We start from the raw sequence: 21342 nt of genomic DNA on the forward strand, positions 1-21342 counted from the left end.
AAATGGCTTCAAAGGTTAATGATTTGGGGGGCTCTGCCCTCTACACTTCGTTTTTCCAGAGTTCTCACTGAGGCTAGTCCCTATTCCAGACTCCAAAGATTCTTATGCGGTAGGTGTCTGGCTCTGGTCTCAGCTTCACAGGGCTGAGCAGGGGGCTAAGAGGAGCTGGAAAAGGAAGAAAGGCAGACCCCTCCATAGCCTCTGACCTCGAACCCCACTTCCCTCTTCAAGTTGATGACTCTCTCTTCAACTCTTTGCTTCCATACAAAACTCTCTCTCTCTCTCACCCACACCCACACCCCCCCACCCCCCCACATATATATATATATATATATATATATATATATATATCTTTATATACAAACACTATTCACCTCTCTACAAAAATATTAATTTGAGAATTTTAATTTTGATTTAGGGGCCAGGGAGAAAATGTACAATGGGTAGGGTGCTGGCCTTGCATATGACCAACTCAAGTTTGATTCCTGGATCCCTGTTTCCCTGAATATGTTTCCCTGTGCTCCATGAAGAATGATCCCTAAGCACAGAGCCAGAAGTAATTCCTGAGCACAGCTAGGCATGGCCCAAAAACTGAAAACAGAAAAAGAATTTTGATCTAAAATTTGGGGCCACATCCAGCAGTACTCATGGTCCACACCTGGCAGCGCTTGTGCCCTAGGGACCATATAGAATGCAGGGATTTGAACCATTGTCATTGCACATGGAAGACAAGTGTTTCGGGCTACAGAGATAGTATAGTGGATAAGGTTCTTGCTTTGTACATAGCTGACCTGGATTTGATCCTTGGAACCCCATATGGTTCTCTAAATACTGCCAGAAAGCAGTATTTAGCCTTGAAAGCAGCTGATCCCGGAGGGATGGTGGTTCGAATCCAGCATTCCATATAGTCCCATGTGTCTACCAGGAGTAATTTCTGAATACAGAGCCAGGAGTAAGCCCTGAGCACTACTAGGTGTGATCCAAAACCAAAAACAAATAATTTTTAAAAAAGAAACTGCCTTAACCTCTGGACCATCTCCATCCTTTGCACCACAGTCTCCTAAGCACTGCCAAGAATATTACTTCCCAGCAATGAAAAAGGAGTATAGTTCCTGGGCACTGCTGTAGTGGCACCAAAGTAGAATTTTAATTTAGTGAAATTCTGAGTCTTCAATTTTGAATAACAAAACTAAATAAAGAGAACCCGAGTTGAGCTGATGCTTTTCAAAATGTTTTTCATGAAAATGATGATTTGGAACTTCAAGATCTATAAGTAATACATACACACACACACACCCAATGGAAAACTCAGCAGCTTCCACTCACACCTGCCATCTTCTTCTTCTTCTTCTTCTTCTTCTTCTTCTTCTTCTTCTTCTTCTTCTTCTTCTTCTTCTTCTTCTTCTTCTTCTTCTTCTTCTTCTTTTTTTTTTTTTTTTGGTCACACCCAGCAGTGCTCAGGGATTACTGGCTCTGTGCTCAGAAATTGCTCCTGGTAGGCATAGGGGACCATATGGGATGCCAGGATCCAAACCACTGTCCCTACTGGATCAGCTACTTGCAAGGCTAACACCCTACTGCTGTGTTATCTCTCTAGCCTCACCAGCCATCTTCTGGCAAAAAAAAAAAAAAGACTCAGTTTCTCTATCAAGCTACGAAAGAAAGAGAAAGAAAGAAAGAAAGAAAGAAAGAAAGAAAGAAAGAAAGAAAGAAAGAAAGAAAGAAAGAAAGAAAGAAAGAAAGAAAGAAAGAAAGAAAGAAAGAAAGAAAGAAGGGAGGGAGGGAGGGAGGGAGGGAGGGAGGGAGGGAGGGAGGGAGGGAGGGAGGGAGAGAGAGAGAGAGAGAAAGAAAGAAGGGAGGGAGGGGGAGAGAGAAAGAAAGGAAGGAAGGAAGGAAGGAAGGAAGGAAGGAAGGAAGGAAGGAAGGAAGGAAGGAAGGAAGGAAGGAAGGAAGGAAGGAAGGAAGGAAGGAAGGAAGGAAGGAAGGAAAGAAGGAAGGAAGGAAGGGAGTTTCCCAGGCCTTCTGGGGTGGCAGCCCAGGCGGCCAGACAAGGTGGGTGTCCGGGGGTCCCTCCTGGATGGGGTCCCAAGCTTTCCCCGCCCTTCCCTCAGCTCTAGGGAGGGAAGGGCACAGGGTGTAGGGCGGGCAGATCCTGGCTTCCGGCTTCCTGGTTGGTCCTAACCTGGGGTTTGCTGAGATTTGCTGGGATGCGCTGTTTTTCACTGGCAATTTCTGACCACTCTGCATATGGAAAACCGCGCGGGGGCGGCACTGCTTGTATTAAGAGTATTCCTTATCTTTATGTTATGTTTTGCGTATCCAGAATGTCCATTTTGTATTCTGCCCTTTCCCACACCCCTTCAAAGCTCATTTTTACTCCTTAACTCTCTCACCCGCTCCAAACATCACTAACCCACATTACTCTTTTTAACTTCAGTATTGCACAATCCTAATCGCAGACCAAAGCCATGTATTGTGTGTAACAACCCCGAACTGTTTCAAAAGACATAAAATGGACACGTATGTCTTTAGAATATTTTGTTTTTCCCTGACAACTATAAGTCTTACTAAATATTCTCTTATACAGTGACGATTCTAACCACTTTTTATCTTCTCTTTATGAGCTGTTCAACAAGGAATTTTGGTGAAAGAGTCCCCCAGTTTAATGCTTATGATTGAACCATGTCATGGGGATTATTGGACTTGTTCTTATGTCCCCCATATGCACCAATAACGCCACGTGGCATTGCTCCTTTTTTGCATAGGCACATTAAAATGAGAAAATACTATACATACAAATAAGATCCTATCTAATAGAGATTGGAATACACAAATCTTGTAGTGCAAAGGGACCTTACACCCTGAACATTGACATAATGACCTGGCACAGGGCTCAGAAGAAAGGGCATTTTCCATTCACCCCTGAAGCAGGGAAGCCATCCACGAAACATCCAGGTTTGTCTATAACATCACCTGGAAGCAATCCTCTACCACGGAAGTCCCTACCACTGCTCAGACATCGACCTGCTCAAAAGAGACTTCCCTTAACACTGATAAGATTTAACAACAACGATCTGTTTACAGGACAGAGCTTCCTGCATTGCCTTTAATGGTGAGGTGAAACGAGAGGACGCTCCATATCCTGACTTCAATGTAGAATATGCAGATTCCAGGATCTTTAATACAGAAACATGATACCAACAACAGAGACTGTGTGAAAAGTGTGTTGGCACTAAGGACAATGTCTTGGATTGGACAATCTAACTTGCCTGGAGCCTAGAGTTGGTCTTATGCCAGGAAACTTCAGGGGTAGGGTCTCTTTGTATTTAGGCCAAGGTTATTCCTTTCCATGCCTCTCATATTTTGGTGGGCCTATGCAAACAACAATTGCCACTCTGACACCATTTTTACTGTGCTCCTTTGACTCTAATCCTTAAAAAAAAAAAACCACTTAAAATTCGAGGTTAACTTATGCTAATATGCATGTACATGGAAATGTAAAAAATACTATGCCTCTAATGTTTAAGAAATTACATAAGTTTTATGGCTTTAGATTGCCTTGTGTGCTGTTAAGAAATATTATACTGTGTTACAATCTGGGGACTTAAGGGACAAAGTAACTGTACATGGATTCTATTTTATTTATCTTAATGTTCTTTGGCTGAAAGTTCAAAGTTAAGATAACAGCAAGGGGACTTCTTCTGAGAATTATGTTATGGGTGATTGTCCTTCCACTGTAACTTTACCTTGTCCTCTTTTTTGCATCTTTGTTCTCATAATTAAAAAAAAAAAAAAAAAAAAGAGAGTTGCAGATTCTTCCCAGTAAGTCTGGTTTGTGCAGAGTCCCCTTTATGCATGAACCACAGCAGCCCAGCGCCAGACCCTACACTCTCCTACAGAAACGATTCAGCTCTTCAACTTAACATTATCAATATGCCAAGCCACCATATTTGTTTCAGATCTATAGGTACTGAACCAAGCTACACCTCAAAATTTTATAGTAGTGTCAGTTCAAATTTTATAGTAGTGTCACAGAAGACCTGATGGGAAAGTTCCATGGAAACCTACCAATTTCAGTAAGCCTAAATAATAACACAGAGGCTCCGTTAGCACCAACCACAGCTCTGTGATTCCTTTATTAACACCATGGAGAGATACAATAATTTCAAACTGATCCTTGTTGATCTAAGTTTTGATATAGTGGTGGGTGGAAATTTGGAACACTAATGAAGGGAAGGTTGCACTGGTGGTGCAAATGGTGTTTGAACATTTAAATGCCTGAAATGACTATATTATGAACTACTTGGTAGATGATGATGTTATAATTAAAATATTTTAAATTTGCAAGTAAATCTACTTATTACAGGGAAAATTATAAATGCTTCTGTGTTTCTCTCCTACATTTTTAGACTGTGCGTTTAATTATACATAATTCTATTTATTTTTGTAACCAAACTTACTTTAGTCTTCTTTTTGGAATGCTAAACTGAATTTTCAGAATCATTTTTGTGTGAATGGTGTCTAGAATCTAAGTATTATACATGCAAGATAAGCATTCTGCTGCTGAATCATATAATTTAGGTATTCTCTTTTAGTTTTTCTTCTCCTTCCACCTAATTTCTGTCCCTCACCCTTCTTCCTGTGTGTATCTTTTATTCTATTAGCACTTTTTGAGCTACCATGTAATTCAGCTTAGAGCATGTAGCTTACAAGTGTGAGGCCCTGGGCTTCATCCCAAGCAGAGCAATAACACAAAAACCTCATTGGGAATGCAGTGAGATACCTCAAGGGTTAAAGTGCATAATTTCTATGGATTTAGTCCCCAGCATGCATAGTCCCCAGAAGGCCTCCCTTTTCTCTCTGGGCCTTTATTCAACACTGTAACCTCGACCCCAGTGCTGAGCTTGGGTTGCCAATGGTGGGCATTTGTGGGCTGTCTACAGATGTAGGGGATGTGCATAGAGGTGTGCATTAGTGTAGATTAGGGGTGTGCACGGGAGTGTATAGAGGGTGTTTGTGGGGATGTATATTGGGATATACATAGGAATGTATATGGGGTAGGCATGGGGTATGCATGGAGGTGTATATGGGGTTAGGTATGGCATGTACATGGATGTATATATAGAGGTAAGCATGGGGGTATACATGGGAGTGTATTCAGAGATAGGTATGAGGTGTACATGGAGTATATGGATGGGGTGGGTTTACATGGAGGTAGTTATAGGGTGTTTATGGGGGTATTAGAGAGTGCATTAGAGGAGTCTGAATTGGGATGTATATTGTGTGTGAGTGTATATAGGGGTAGATATGGGGCATGCATGGGGGTGTTTAATGGGATGTGCATGAGGGTGTGGCAGGGAGATAGTGGCTAGACTGCCAAGGTCTGCAGACCACAGAGCACCCCAGCTCCAGAAAGGTACTGAACCTAGGCCTATGCTCTGCTTGCCCCAGACTGTGCTGGGGTCTACCCGTACTCAGAGGCACATTCCAAAGTGCCCTCTCCACCCTAAACCTGGAAGGCCAACAGAAATGTCCACAGCCCAGCTCTCCTTCTTTCAAACCCTGCTGGCTCTGAGGTTTCTCAGATGCCACAGCTGAAGGAAGGAGGCTCAGCTGCTTCAAACCAACTCAGAGCAGCCTCAGTTTCTCCCTGTGAAGGGGGGTGGTGAGAGACCATCCTTTATGGGGCCGCAAGAGACTCTCCCACACTCTGACCGACCCCTAGTCCCGGCTCTCAGGGTGAGTTCCCCTTCCCTTCTGACATCTGGGGCTAAGAGTGTTTGTCCCCCTCACTTGTTAGATAGCAGCAAGAAAGGGGATGCCTCCCTCAGTCAATCCCCTGGGAAGCAGCACATAGAAGGACTGGAGCGGGGATGAGGGACAAAGGGGAGCCTGTCAGGGCACCCATAGTATGCAGTGGGTCTCCTTATGATGGATGTGGTTGGGAAGGGCTTGGGGGAAGCCCGGAGTACTGCTGGGAGGCCTGCATAGAGGTCTCAGCCTTAACCACCACCCCCTCACTCTGCTGTCACTGAGACTCATGAGGTCTTGCCCTGTTGTTTATCAAAGACCCAAAGACTCTGGCCTCAGGCCTCCCGCCCCTGCCCTGTGACATCACCATCTACGCAGAAGGTGACCTGTTGACACAGCTCCCAAGGCTCTCCATCCACTAGCATCCCCCATCCCCCATACTCCACACCCTCCTCCAGCCTTGTCCCCTTTGTGTCCACTCTGCACTAGTGGTCCCAGCAACCCAGCCTCTGTGGTAGCTCTGCACTTCCTGCTCCAGCTTCACACTGGCCTATCCTCACCGCATCTCAGCTACCCTCCCACCAATACCCCCGATCCCCATCCTTCCATTCACCAACACCCACCCTCCAGCTACACCCAGGCTATCCCCTTTCTGTCCTCTTGAGTCGTCACCTATGATATCATACCTGTGTGAGGTGAGCGCTTCCCCTGTGCCTATGCCCCTGCTGCCAGTGCAACTGTGAGGAATGACACCACCCCTCATCCCTCCAAATGCCCTCTTTCTATGGCCTCTGACTTCCAGTTCCCACCTGGCAAGGTCATTGTCTATTCATAGGCAAAAGGAAGAAGCCTGGCAGAGATGTGTCCTCCCATGACATCCTCCTGCCCTAGCTTGCCCACCCCTCCTTTTGCTACCTTAAAGCAATTGAAAGGAAGCAATGATGGGGGTGTGGGAAGAGGAGGGGAGGGAAACACTCCTGGGTCCCATCTTTGAAATCTTCATATCTCAGATTCTCAAAACACCGCAACATAGCGTTCCTCAGCTCCCACTGTGCTTCCTTCACCCCCTTCTTCCTTCTCCCTGTGCAAGTCAGCAGCTGCCACCCACAGTATCCAGTCTCTGCTCTGACCATCGACTCACACAGTGTCCGCTGCCCCTCACCCCGCTCCCCACCTCCCACCAGGACTGCCCCTCACTGCCCATAGCCCTGATCACTGCCTTCCTCTTGGCCTCCTCCAGCCCTGGCCCAAGAAAGCCTCCTCCTCTCTGACCTCTCCCTCAGTTTCTCTCCTTCTCATTCACCAGGACACTGGGCACCATTGCCCAGTGAAGGTAAAGCATCCGCTGGGGCATCTGTGAAGTGGCTGTTGACTGTCACCTGGGACACAGTCAGTCCCCACCACACTCTTTCTGCTTCTGAGTTCCTGGTTCTCTCTCACTGTATCCTGCATATCACCAGGTTTCCAGAAACTTCTCCCAATTACCCAGCTCCAATCTGACTAAATCACGCAGGTTTTACTTCCTGGATGTCTCTGAAATTCACCCAGTCACCTCCCTCTCAATGCCCATCCTAGGCCCTGGCCCTTCTAGCCCCATCATCACAGCTTGCTGTGTGCAGTGGTCTCCTGGCTGGTAGCAGACATGACTCAGGCCTCATCCAGTGCTTGCTGGGCTCCACCACAGACAATCCCTGACTATAAAACCCACCAGCAGTACTAGCAAAACCCATCGATGGTACCAGCATCCCCTGTTGAGAGGAACATTGTGGAGACCCAGAGTCTTTCTCCCCTTCTTTCTTTCTTTGGTCGATGTGTCCATGGTTTGCACACATGTGGTAGGGCTTGCACATATGTTCATGGAGACGTGCTCAGGATGTAGTGCTTACTGGAGGTCATCGCAATGCCCACACAGGGGCTCCCCAAGAGTCACTCCCCATTGACCCCCATTGAACTGACACAAGGTAATTGCAGTGCTGGCACACCCTGGCTTGGAGATCACACTCTAGTGATATCAAGGGTCCTGGACAGTGGAGGTGCAGGATCACACTTGGCAATTGCAAGAAGACCAGGGACTGTATTTACAGCCTCTTGCTTCTTATTTTTTCAATTTAAGTGTGATTGACTTCTCTTTGGTTAAAAGCACTCTAAGTTTTGGGCAGACTGATGGAAATATTGTATTTCTGAAACCAACATGAATGACTTTTGTCATTTCATGGTGACTAGACAACAACAACAACAACAACAATGTAGTACTCTAAATGTCAGGAGTATGTCTGCACACCTCTATGTTGAATAAGTCACACTGTACCCATCCTGATCAAGAGCCCTTCTGGGTTGACACTCAAGTGATTTCTAAAATGTGTTCTGGGTCCTGCTGCCAGAATTTGCCTCTTGACTCAATCACTAAATGTCGGTGTATCCCTAGGTAAAGTCACTGTCTCTAAAGTGAAGTGAGAATGGTCCTGTCTCACAATGTTGTGAGAAGTGCAGTAAACTGTGCTAAGGCACTTCCAAAAAAATACTAGTTCTTGGGGCCCATGGATGGCTCATGGACAAATGCTCCTGTCCTCTTTGATCCCCAGGCCACCCACATATGCCAAATGCAGTACCAGCAGCTTTGCTGCCTGTGACACTGGTGCCCCTACAGAGGCTGTGCTCTCTCTCTGGCCTGCTGTGGTCAGGTGATTGTAAGCATAGCCTCAGGGGCATGAGTCAGGCAAGAGTGACAGCAAGAATACCTCAAGCCCACAGAGAAGTGAGAATCAAGGCTGGTGGCACAGCATGTGCACGTGCCCTCTAGCCAAGTGCGTGTCCTCACAAGCACAGTGGTCAATGTGTGGGCACCACAGTCAAGTGTGGAACCCTGGTTGGTCACCGCAACAGGTCCAATGGGAAAAGGAAAACTAAACAGGAAACTTGCCATTCTCTAGCAGTGCTTCAGGATCCTTTTTTCACCCTGTCACTTTCTGGTGCATCTCCCCAAAACCAAGCCACATGCAGGATTCTTTTTCCGTGCTCATCATCACCTGAAACTGCAGCCTTTGTCCCAGCCTCCAGACACCTTACACAGCCCAGGCTGCCAGCATGCTGCCTCAACCCCTTTTCCTTTGACTCACATCTCTCTCTCCTCTAAGGTTGTGCACTCTGCCAGAGAAGAACAATTCGTGGTTATCACCCTGGAACTCCAGCATCCAAAGTGTCTGACCCATGACAAATGCTCAGTGGCTATTTGCTAATGAATAGCACCAGGGCCCAGAGGTCATTCAATCAATATTCATCCAATCTAGCAAAAAAATCAATCTTCCAATTTGAGGAATTCTATAAGGTTTCCCCACCCCCACAATTTTCCTCCACATCAGCCACAGTGCCTGACAATTGACTGCTGAAAGCTATCATTCTATAGGGCTAAGACTCTTGGGATCCTAATGTGTTCATGAGCCAACTCAGAGCAGCGGACATAAGCTCTCTCTGTGTCATTTTTTATTTTCCTTTATCTTTTTGATTTGCTTTTGAGTCATACTTGGCAGTGCTCAGAAGTTACTCCAGGTTCTGTGCTCAGGAATACTCCTGGTAGGGCTCCAGGACTAGATGGGTTGGCTGCATGCTGTATTTTCACTCTGCCCCATTCTGTGCAGTTTTTACTGCAGTCTGGGCTGGATGTTTGCTTCATTGTACACATTTGAGGAAGGAGACCAGAAAGAGACTGGGAGGCCTCCAATACTGCACAGCAAGTTGGTCGGAACTAGATCCCAACTTCCCAAGTACTAGACCAGGGCTGCTCAGGGACTGGCAGTTCACCATTCACGGGTGAATGGCTGGCAGCACCCCACACCCCCCGTGGCCATTTTCCTGCCTCCCACAAGGCTGCCTATCCTACTCCCAAAGAAAGCGTCTGCTGCTCCTGGTGGCAGACAGGATGGCCAGGCCGGATATCCCAACCTTAGCAGGCCATGTGACTCCAGCTCTGCCCACATTTCAGAGGGTCTCAGAGCTGCAGCCTGCAGGGATGCATGAGATGCACAGAGACCATTGGCACAGAGATGGGAGAAACTTCAAGGTGAGGAGGTGCTGGACTGCAAACCAGGTTCCCTACCTGGTGCATCCCTGGCCTGCTTCCCGAGTTCCATCTGTGCTGTATCAACACCTGCCTCTTGGGCTTAGCAGCAGGAAGTTGTGTGCTGGCGTCACAGGCCAGCTTTCCTCAGCCCTTCCTCCACCCACAAGCATGTTTGCCCTTCTGTCTTGGGGGTCCCCAGGGAGGATTTATTGCTGCAGACCCTGCCATCTGCCCCCGGTGATAAATCATGATGGAGCAGAGTTGCAGCAGGAGTGGATAAAAGGGGCCCTGGAGTCGGCAGGAGCCCAGACAGTAGGAACCGTCATACATGACTTCCTGCAGCACGATGCCTGGATGGGGACTCCTGCTCCTGCTCTGGGGCTCCTGTGCCTTCAGCCTCCCTGCAGACAATGGCGCCTTCAGACGGTAACCGGGGCCCAGTGGGTGGCAGGGGTGAGGGAACACCCACCTTCCTAACACCCCCAATTTTCTGGTCTGTAACATCCCCAAGAGTAGCTGGCCAGGGAGATCTGGTCCTGATCAGAGATGCCAGATGACTTGCCCAATGTCACGCAGCCAAGAACTACCCAGGCTGGGAAGTGTTGCCACTAGAGAGGGGCTTCAAGGAGCACCAAGAGGTGCCCTTTGACCTTGGAAGCCTCCACCCTTGTTAAAGGGCATATATGGTGCGATCACATCTGCCAGTTGAGTGAATTGTTCTGGTTTAGCATATGGACTCTGGTGTGGTAATTTATGTTAATTAAGCCACAGCCAAGAGGTGGTCCCCTCTTCAGCACAACAGTTCTGCTCCCCCTGCAGTACCATTTAGCTCTTTCACCAAGGCCAAGCTCCTTGCCAGCCAGGTCTCAGTTAAATATACTAACAGATTTAACTTCACAATGCTACTTTGAAGATTTAATGAGATTTAACACCTGCAAAGTCTTGGCTTGAGGCCAACACTTTGTCAGACTCCAGATGCGCTGATACCAACTAGTGGGTTATCATAGATGTTCAAAGAAAGGCTTAAGGTCACTGGAAACAGGAACGAGAGAAATGGAGCCTAGACACTGCATGAAGGAACAGAGGCGGATCAAGAGCCCCTCCAGGAAGGGGTTTTTGACTGGGGAGAGCAGATGCCACCAGAAGACAAGAGGGCGGCAGAAGTTGACAGTGATGGCTGTAAACCAAGCAAAAAACATTAATTCTACGGCTTATTTTCTTTCTTTCTTTCTTTCTTTCTTTCTTTCTTTCTTTCTTTCTTTCTTTCTTTCTTTCTTTCTTTCTTTCTTTCTTTCTTTCTTTCTTTCTTTCTTTCTTTCTTTCTTTCTTTCTTTCTTTCTTTCTTTCTTCTTTCTTTCTTTCTTTCTTCCTTCCTTCCTTCCTTCCTTCCTTCCTTCCTTCCTTCCTTCCCTCCCTCCCTCCCTCCCTCCCTCCCTCCCTCACTCCCTCCCTCCCTCCCTCCCTCCCTTCCTTCCTTCCTTCCTTCCTTCCTTCCTTCCTTCCTTCCTTCCTTCCTTCCTTCCTTCCTTCCTTCCTTCCTTTCTTTCTTTCTTTCTTTCTTTTTTTGTGGTTTTTTGGGTCACACCCGGCAGTGCTCAGGGGTTATTCCTGGCTCCATGCTCAGAAATTGCTCCTGGCAGGCACAGGGGACCATATGGGGCGCCGGGATTCGAACCGATGACCTCCTGCATGAAAGGCAAACGCCTTACCTTCACGCTATCTCTCCGGCCCCTCTTTCTTTCTTTCTTTCTTTCTTTCTTTCTTTCTTTCTTTCTTTCTTTCTTTCTTTCTTTCTTTCTTTCTTTCTTTCTTTCTCTATCTTTCTTTCTTTCTTCTCTCTCTTTCTCTTTCTTTCTTTCTTTCTTTCTTTCTTTCCCTTCCTTCCTTCCTTCCTTCCTTCCTTCCTTCCTTCCTTCCTTCCTTCCTTCCTTCCTTCCTTCCTTCCTTCCTTCCTTCCTTCCTCCCTCCTTCCTTCCTTCCTTCCTTCCTTCCTTCCTTCCTTCCTTCCTTCCTTCCTTCCTTCCTTCCTTCCTTCCTTCCTTCCTTCCTTCCTTCCTTCCTTTTCCTACTGCTCATTTTCATAGCACTTCATAGTCTTTGAAACAACCCATTTCAGGGGCGAGAGAAATAGCACAGCGGTAGGGTGTTTGCCTTGCACGTGGCCGACCCAGGATGGACCTGGGTTCGATTCCTGGCATCCCATATGGTCCCCTGAACCTGCCAGGAGCAAGTTCTGAGCGCAGAACCAGGAGTAACTCCTGAGTGCCGCCGCAGGATATGACCAAAAACTGAGAGAGAGAGAGAGAGAGAGAGAGAGAGAGAGAGAGAGAGAGAGAGAGAGAGAGAGAGAGAGAGAGAGAGAGAGAAGTCCCACGTGTATGTGAGCTTCTTAGAGTTAAGGCAGAGGCAGGACCTCAAAGAAGTAAAGAAGTGTGGTAGGAGATGATGCAGAACAGCCGGAGTCACCAGTTAATTCACCCTCCTGGGTCCAAACCTTCTCTGGCACTCCCATCTGTAGAATGGGAATAGCGCAGATACCCACCTGGCTGAGACTCCAATGAGCTCCTGGCTGTGATGTTTGGTGAACCATAATCTGAAGGCCCCCCTCACCCCCCTCAGATTCAAACTCACAGCAGGAGCACAGTACCCACACTGGCAACAGAAAGGCACGAGGATGCAGGCCTTGAAGGACAGGGTTCTGAAGCAGGGCTTCCCCACAACTGGTCTGGTCAGCTGGAATGACCTATAAGCAGCCCTGGAGCCCGGTCTAGGGACCCCAATGGAGAAACAGAGCCAGACGCCCTGCCTTAAGCCCTTCCCATCTCCGTTCGATATTGTGCCTAGAGATGACTCAACTAGATGGCAGGTGACTTTGAAGATTTCGTGATGCAAGCAGTGTGCTAGGCACTCAACCCAGTGCAGCTCAGTAAGTGGTTTCCCAGGAGTCTAATTCGGCTCCAACGGAAAATAGAAAGAAAGCAGGAGGTTCGTTTTTTCCACTCTAGGTTGTGCAGACACGTTGGAGAAGTCGCCTCTTTTCTTGATGCTCCCACTTCACTGTTTCCCCACTTCTATCCATAACCTGTCTGGCCTGGTGCCCCCTTTCCCCTGGTACCTCAGAGCACCTGCAGGTAGCTACTGCCACCTACAGGCCAGACAAGACACTGCCATCTCCAGCTTGCCTGGAGAGGGCGCTCGTCACTCTCAGTAGAGGGACATCATTGCAACTTTTTTGTTTCCACAGATTTGGGCCCCTTCAAGCGATGGGACTAGAAATCAGGCCTCCCACATGTACTCCAGCCCTCTGAACCAACTCCATGGGGCACCAACCTTTTAGTTTAGTTTTTTTTGGGGGTGAGGGGTTGTTTGTTTCAATTATTTTGCACCCAGCTGGGTTTGGTGAGGGCATATGGTGCCAGAGACTGAACCCAGAGCCTCACACATGAAAGGAGCATGTCTACCGTTTGAGCCACATCCCTGGCCTCAACAGTGGTGGCAATATTTCTTTCTGGTTCTAATACCCAGCAGGAGCCAGTACAGTGCATGGCTATGGAAGGAGTAAATGAACAAATGCTTCATAATCAAAAAACCTCTTGGGGGAGGAAGCAAAATGACACCTTAGCAGGAAGCAAGCAGAGGGTATCTGAAGCCAGCACAAAGACAAACTTTAGCAGTGGGCTCAGTGCAGGGTCATCCTAAAAACTTCTAGAACATTCCCATGGAGGCAGCAGCCTCTTCTCCTTTCCCCTCTCCCTGGCCAGGATTTTCCTGAAGAGAATGCCGTCGGTACGGGAGAGCCTGAAGGAACGAGGTGTGGATGTGGCCAGACTCAGCGCTGAGTGGAGTCAGTTTGCTGTGGGCCTCTCCCTGGGCAACAACACTTCCCCCGTGGTCCTCACCAACTACCTGGACGTGAGTGCAGGTCGCCCGACCCCTCTCCTTTCATGGTCTCTGAGGAGCTGTAGAGTACCAAGCACCTCACAAGATTCCACTCCTGTTTCCAACCAGAAAGCCTGAGATGGAGGACAGGAAAGAGCTGGGTCAGGTTTGGGACTCTGGATCTTGGCTGGCAGCCCCAGCCCTGGTTTCCCCCAGGAGATGGGGCATATGCTCAGGCCGGGGCCTGCTGCTCTGTGTCGCTCCAGAGCTGGGCCCCATCTTGCTTCAGAGGTTTTGCCTGATCATCTCATTTTCTGGGAAGTCAGAAGATGCTAGTTCCTTTTGGAAAATGAAAACCCAGAGGGCCAGTGACTACCGCTAGGGTTAAGGGGGGGGGGGGTTAGGCATTGGGTAAGGCCTCAAGTTTTCCCTAGCTCCTCCAGTTACTTTTTCTATTCCAACAGACCCAGTATTATGGTGAGATTGGCATCGGCACCCCAGCCCAATCCTTCAAAGTCATCTTCGACACAGGCTCTGCCAACCTCTGGGTGCCATCCAGCAAATGCAGCCCCCTTTATACGGCCTGTGGTAAGCTAGGCCTAGCAGCCTCTCTCTCTCAAGCCCAAACTGCATGCCTCATGCCAAGCCTGACCCGCCCTGCTGCTTCTTTACCCCTATACTAACTGGTTTGTAGAGGGGTAGGGAGGCCAGCCCCAGGGCTCAGTTATGTCACCAAAGTCAACTCCAACACATCTTACTCAAAAGGATACTTGAGGTGCTCCCTGGAACTGAGACAGTCTCAGAACTGCCCACGTCAGGATCTTCCTACCCTCAAGAGGTAGCTGAGTCTATCCTGAGTGCTTAACTCCCACCAGAATCTTCTCCCTATCTCAGTGTCATAAAAGCTTTTTAAAAGCTTATAAAGGCTTCATTGGGGGGGCTGGAGAGACAGCACAGTGGTAGGGCATTTGCCTTGCACATGGCCAACCCAGAACAGACCCAGGTTCAATTCCCAGTATCCCATATGGTCCCCCAAGCCTGCCAGGAGCGATTTCAGAGCTAGAAGTAATTCCTAAGCACCACTGGGTGTGGCCCAACCCCTCCTCCTCCAAAATAAAGCCTTATTAGAGACAGACTGTTAGAGCTCTGGGTACCTAACCAGCTCTTACTTGCTGAGACCCATTTTCCAAGCCCTTGACCTACAAGCCAACATACCCCTGCCCCTAAGTCGGACCTGCAATGCACCCTTGAGGCTAACCTGAGTCCCTCTACCAGAGATCCACAGTCTCTACGATTCTGCGGAATCCTCCAGCTACATGGAGAACGGAACTGAATTCACCATCCGCTATGGATCTGGGAAGGTCAAAGGCTTCCAGAGCCAGGATGTGGTAACGGTGAGTGGGGCAGCCTCAGGCCATCTGACGCCTGGTCCTTCTTGTCCTCAGACCTCTTGGGGTCCACACCTGGGAAGGTGCTATGCAGCTCACTCGGCTGCCAGGCCCCCCCCCCCCCCCCACGCTCAGCAGCTTTAGGTTAGAGCTGCAAAATGACAGCATCTGAGACAGAGCACAGCTGGCTTCCGGGCACCATAGTAATGTCACAGGTTTCTGCCTCACACCCAGGTGGACTTGTCAAGAACCCCTCAGCCTCACCAAAACCTTACAGGCCAGAGGTTACACTAATCCACAGTCAGAGCCAGGCCAGGAAGGGCAGATTCCATTTGGTCAGTGTTTGTTCATCAGAGGCCAGATTGGTTTATTTGGCCACCCCCCATGGTGCTCATGCATCATCCTGGCTTGGGCTCCTGGGCACCATGTGGTGCCAGGATTCACCTGAGGCTCTTGCATGCAAAAAATATTCAGCCACTTTACTTTTGTTGTTGTGTTTGTTGTCTGTCTTTGGACCCCACCTAGCAGTAGTACTCAGGACTTACTTTTCCTGCCTATATACCTAGGAGTCACTCCTAGTGAGGCTCTGGAGACCATATGAGATCGAACTTTGGTAGATCAGGTACAAGGCAAGTGTCCTACCTGCCCTACCTCCAGTCCCTAAATTGTACTTTTTTGTATATTATTACTTTGTTGTTACTTTTGTTCTGAGGCCACATTCAGCAGTACTCATGGCCTATTCTGTCTCTGTGTTACATTTCACTCCTGGCTATGCCTGAGAGACTTTGATTGAACCTGGGCCTCTTGCATTCAAAGCACATGATCCACTTGTTGAGCTATCTCTGGTGCTTTGTTTGGGTGGTGTTGAGATCAAACCCAGAGCTTTACACATACAAGGCAAGAGTCTCTACTACTGAGCCCTGTTCTCTGGCCAGCCAAAAGGTTTGAAATCATATTAAGGCTGGAAATTGGGCGTAGAAACAGAGTCTTGGGGGCTCTGTGTTAGAAACATTCTCCACTCTGGGGTTCTTCCATCCTTTGCTCTGTCTGGTGAGATGAGAGGCACCCATGGGATCTGAAAGGAGCCAGTGTGAGTTCTCACCTGTGAAAGTGGGGAAAGAAGCATGAAGGGGGTCTGGAGAAATAGTACAGGGGTAGGGCTCTTATCTTGAATGCATCCAATATAGATTCAGTCCTGGGCATCCCAGATGGTGCTCCAAACCCACCAGGAGTGATGCCTGAGCACAGAGCCAAGAGTAACTCCTAAACACTACTGGGTGTGGCACCTCCAAAAAAGAAGCATGAAGGGCAGTTTAGAGAACAACGGGGGTCCAGGATGATCCCCAGACAAGTCTAAGTGGAAACTGGGCCCTTGTGGGATATAGGAAAATCCCTGGCATATTAAGGCTTGGAAGCACCTTCTCACCCCCTGTCCCCTCCACACATGAGGTAACCCCCTTCTCACTGATACAGATTCTGAGCAAGGCTGGGAATGGGTTCATGAATAGGTTTTATCCCCTAGAGCAGATAAATCTCTGGGGACTTCAAATCAGGGAGAAGGCCTGATCTGGCCTATTCCTGACCAGGCTGGGCAATGAGCTTTGCTTTGGGCCTTCCTCCTGCAGGTGGGCGGAATCACGGTGACACAGACCTTTGGCGAAGTCACAGAGCTGCCCCTTATCCCATTCATGCTGGCCAAGTTCGACGGGGTACTGGGAATGGGCTTCCCTGCACAGGCTGTTGGGGGAGTCACCCCTGTCTTCGACCACATTCTCTCACAAAGAGTGTTAAAGGAAGATGTCTTCTCTGTTTACTACAGCAGGTAAGCCTGGGGCACAGGTTGGGGGTGTTAGGGAGGTGGGCCAATCCCTTGGAATATTCTTGATTAGAGCTGCTCTACTCATGATGGTGCTTTTGCTTTAGTAGGAATTCAGTAAAATAAAATAAAAATCAGCAGTCAATGGGGCCAGAGAGATAGGATAGGTGATATGGTGCTTGCATTATATGTAGCCAACTCTGGTTCCATTTCTGACATCTCTGAGATCACTCCCAGCCCAGGAGTGATCCCTGAGCTAAGAATAAGCCTTGAGCACCATAAAACCAACAGCAATGGGCTGGAGAGACAGCTCAAAGGCCTGGGTGCAGGCTTTGTATGCAAGAACCCCATTTTTTATCCCTGGTAACATCTGGTCCCCCAAGCACTGCCAGGACTAAATTGACACTAGACATTGCCTCCTAGAATCAAGCCAGGGAAAAGTAGTCCCTGAGCACCACAGAGATGACAATGGCCACCAATTAAAAAGAAGTATCCAGCTATTTGGTCCCACACCGCATTTCACTGTTTAGCTGCCTCTGAGGCTAGATGCTTCTGTGTTGGTGTGTGCAATCTTCCCAATAGATGATTCTGCTCCATGAAGAGTCCAGGCAGTCAGTCCTGCACCATGCAAAGTCCCCACAGATTGACAGTCCTCTCTGGGCAGCCAGGACCAGGAGAGGCTGTGTTGTGCTCACACGACAGCTATAATCCCACGCCTTCACCAGCTTACATACAAATCCAATGAATGCTGTGCTGAAGCTCCTAACTAGGGATGCTGCCTGGTATAGTACAGAGTCCCCCGGGGGCAGGAAGGACTTACTGGGCATGGCGAAAAGTCATGCATGAGTGCCATGCTCATTGGGCATGGCCTCCCGCCCACAATTCCAAAATTCTCTGGAAGCTGTATCAGCAGGCCTGGGATCTGCTCTGAGCTGCTGGGCTGAAAAGGGTACAAGAGAGGATAGAAGAGGTCAGAAAGGTGGGAAATCAGGCAGTGAAATGCAGAACCTGGTTCAGGAGAAAAAGGTTCCACCATCTATTTGGCTCCTGGCTCCATGGTACACATGGAAGATATAATAGGGCTCTGCATGGGTGTGGGATAGGCAAAGGGCAGCTTGACGCAGTGGGGGACTCTTCATAGGGACAGGACCAGTGGGCAGAGGAGGTGAAGGGGCCTGACCAGCAGCAGGAGGCTGAAAATGTAGGGGGAAGGAGATAAGGAAGGCAAAATAAAATTCTGTTAATGGGAAGTGAGGCGAGCCCCTTCCATTTTTCTTGGGCTAAGAAGAGGGCCTCACGGGTGGGGATTGCATGGGCTAAGGGCTACAGGGCCTTTGGGCTAGTGCCAGCATAGTTTTTGTTGTTGTTGTTGTTGTTTTTGGTTTTTGGTTTTGGTTTTTGGGTCATACCCCGGCAGTGCTCAGGGGTTACTCCTGGTTCTGTACAGCTCAGAAAGCATTCCTGGCAGGCTCAGGGGACCATATGGGATGCCGGAATTTGAACCACAGTCTGTCCTGGATTGGCTGCTTGCAAGGCAAATGCCCTTCTGCTGTGCTATCTCTCCGGCCCAGCATGGTTTTTCCAATTCTGAGTTGACTCCTCCTGCTGCAGAGTCCTTCCATTATGCCCTGTGTGTTCTGTGCCCAGCTACAGTCTGTGGGTACTGAGATACACCTTAGAGCCCCCTGTAAGAGCCCTGAGGAGGCCCAACCTGATGACGTCTCACAAAGTGCAGAGGGTCAGTCCTGGGTGGTTCCTGTCCTGTAACACTGGCCTGGTAACACAGACCAGCCACATGGGCTCTGGGTGATTCCACTGCCCAGGGTCAAAGAGGACAGGCTGCAGCCCTGCCACTCTGCCATCTCAGTCTCTGCAGAAATCCCAAGGAGACAAAAACCCACACATGGATCCCAGAACATCTGGCCAAAACACCTCAGCTACCTCCCACCCAAACACCTCAGCAGCCAGACTCTGTCACCAGTTCAGCCCCTTTCTTCTTGTTCATACCCTGCCCAGCCCACCCCCAGCTCTAGTCCCCAGTTTCCAGCACCTGCTCAACCCAAATCCAAGTGAGGTGGTGTTGACTGTACCTCACTGTCCTTTTCCTGACTGGGCACAGCTGGACTATTCTGGAGCCATTTCTGGTTGGCTCCAGAAAAGAATATTCTGGATGCTGCCTGCTGCAGCCCAGCTTGCTTGAAGCTGGACGGTGGGGCCTAACAGTGTGGTTCTTCTCTTTCCTTCAGGAATTCTCATTTGCTGGGAGGAGAGATTGTGCTGGGAGGCAGTGACCCCCAGTATTACCAAGGCAATTTTCACTATGTGAGCGTCAGCAGGACCGGCTCCTGGCAGATCAACATGAAAGGGTCAGAAATCCTCAACCCTCCCACACCCCCCAAACACCACTGTAGGGGAATCCCTACCCAGACATGGGCTTGACTGGGGGAGGGCCAAGGGTTATGTGCTGCCCCCATCAACAGTTACTCACTGCCCAGCTATCCAGTGATGGGGACACCTTGATAGAGGAAGGAAGGGAGGGATTATGGAGGGGACCCCCCCCAAGCTGTGCTGGGAGCAGCATCTTTTCTCTTGACTCATGCAACGCTATGCTGCTTTGACTGTTTGACTACCTGCCTGTTTGTCCAATTGTCTGTCTGTCTGACCAGCTGTCTGTCTGACCCCAGGGTGTCTGTGAGGTCAGCCACGCTGCTGTGTGCAGAGGGCTGCATGGCAGTGGTAGACACCGGCGCCTCCTACATCTCAGCCCCCACCAGCTCCCTGCACCTGCTCATGGACACCTTGGGGGCCAAGGAGCGGAGCACAAATGACGTGAGAAGCTAGAGGGCCATGCAAGCATTTCTTCGGAAGGCCCTTTGAGGCCTACCCCAGGTGCTTGGGACGGAGGGCACTGGGCTGGCCTACTGATTTCTACTGAAAAGTGCTCTACCCCTCCCTGCAGTACGTGGTGAACTGCAACCAGGTGCCCACCATGCCTGATATCTCCTTCCACCTCGGGGGCAGGGCCTACACCTTGACCAGTGCTGATTACGTTTTGCAGGTGAGTGTGCCCTGCTATGGAGTCATGGAGAAGGAGATGGGGGGCAGGGACCTTTCAATGGGGCATATCAGTCACCCCACACAGATGCACATCTGCTTCAGTGGGTCGAATCCCTTGGAGCTTAAAAAGTCCCAGTTGTAGGGCCAAGCGATAATACACTGAAGAGGATGTTTGTCTTGCATTTGGCTGACATGGGTTCAATCCTTAGCTTCCTATATGGTCCCTCAGCACTGCCAGGAGTAATTCCTGAGCATAGAACCAGGAGTGGGCACTGAGAATCACCAGATGTGGCCTCCAAACAAACAAACAAACAAACAAACACAAATAATAACAAAAGTCTTGGTATTTACTGCATCCCATAGTGTCAGAACCTTGGGGAGTTGGCACTGTGGCTTTCAAAACTCTGGGGTTCCAATTAGGTCCAAGATGTGGGGATTCCCCCTCTCTATTTCTTCCTCATGTACCCCCAGTAATGCTCTTCTCCTGATCTCCATGAAACTGAAAGAAATTAGAGCACCTGGATCAGTTCAAATGCAAGCCCTGAAGGCCACTCTGTTGTACCCAAGTACCTCCCTGATCAGAACAGTGCTAGGTGTTGGCAGAAAGACCAGGGGTGGTAAGAGAGGGCAAAGCCTCTCTTTGTACAAAGTACTTTGTACTCTTTGTACAAAGTAGGTGTTGGTGCTGTCACTGGTCAATTTTGTCCCCTACCAGGAGTCCTTCAGCCACGAGGACCTGTGCACGCTTGCCCTCCACGGTATGGACGTGCCCCCACCCACTGGGCCCACCTGGGTGCTGGGTGCCAGCTTCATCCGCAAGTTCTACACGGAATTTGACCGGCGCAACAATCGCATTGGTTTTGCCTTAGCCCGCTGAGGTTCCAGCCCTCAGCCCAAGCCCAGGACTGCCATACTCTCTGGGACCCCCCACACTGTGCCCTATGTAGTGGGTACTGGGCATGAAGCTCTTCTCTAGAGCTATGTGCTCCCTGCACCAGTTCTCCCTTGCTTTGAGGACAAACAATAAAGACTCAGTGGTCACAGCTCGGTGTCTGGCCTCCTGGGGGGATGGGCTGGACCCCTAGAGTCCTGTGGCTGCCAAAGGCTAGGACACAAAATGACAAAGTACTTGTAAATCTACTCACAGGCAAGGTAGAGCAGGCAGGCTGGGGAGGGATATTTATAGTTTATAAGCTACGTAGAGAGTCTGTCTATCTTCCCATCCATCGGGCACCACTCCTGATCTACAGATCTGAGGTTTGGTGTCCTGGAAGCTGCACCACACAGAACCAGCACTGCTCATGGGCCCACATAGGCACTACAACACCAACCCAGGGAGATTTACTGTCTGATACCAGAAGAACTGTTGAGGTCTTTACTGAGGGACACTCCTT

The 21342-nt window shown here is 49.2% G+C and overlaps 1 protein-coding gene across 1 annotated transcript; it reads left to right on the forward strand.

Moving 5' to 3' along the window:
* The first annotated feature begins 10154 nt into the window (after positions 1–10154).
* Positions 10155–20825, forward strand: REN (renin). Its single transcript, XM_049770666.1, has 9 exons — positions 10155–10234; positions 13570–13720; positions 14152–14275; positions 14963–15081; positions 16701–16897; positions 19138–19257; positions 19576–19720; positions 19851–19949; positions 20664–20825. Exons 1-9 carry the CDS (start codon positions 10155–10157, stop codon positions 20823–20825), a joined length of 1197 nt encoding a protein of 398 aa, XP_049626623.1.
* The last annotated feature ends 517 nt before the right edge of the window (positions 20826–21342 follow it).

Source organism: Suncus etruscus, chromosome 3 (genome assembly GCF_024139225.1).
Source record: "Suncus etruscus isolate mSunEtr1 chromosome 3, mSunEtr1.pri.cur, whole genome shotgun sequence".
NCBI classification, from domain to species: Eukaryota; Metazoa; Chordata; class Mammalia; order Eulipotyphla; family Soricidae; genus Suncus; species Suncus etruscus.

Coding starts and splice junctions, on each gene's coding strand:
- REN (XM_049770666.1), top strand. CDS start 10,155: ATGCCTGGATGGGGACTCCTGCTCCTGCTCTGGGGCTCCTGTGCCTTC. Junction 16,898..19,137: donor TTCTCTGTTTACTACAGCAG/GTAAGCCTGGGG, acceptor TCTTTCCTTCAG/GAATTCTCATTTGCTGGGAG. Junction 19,950..20,663: donor GTGCTGATTACGTTTTGCAG/GTGAGTGTGCCC, acceptor GTCCCCTACCAG/GAGTCCTTCAGCCACGAGGA.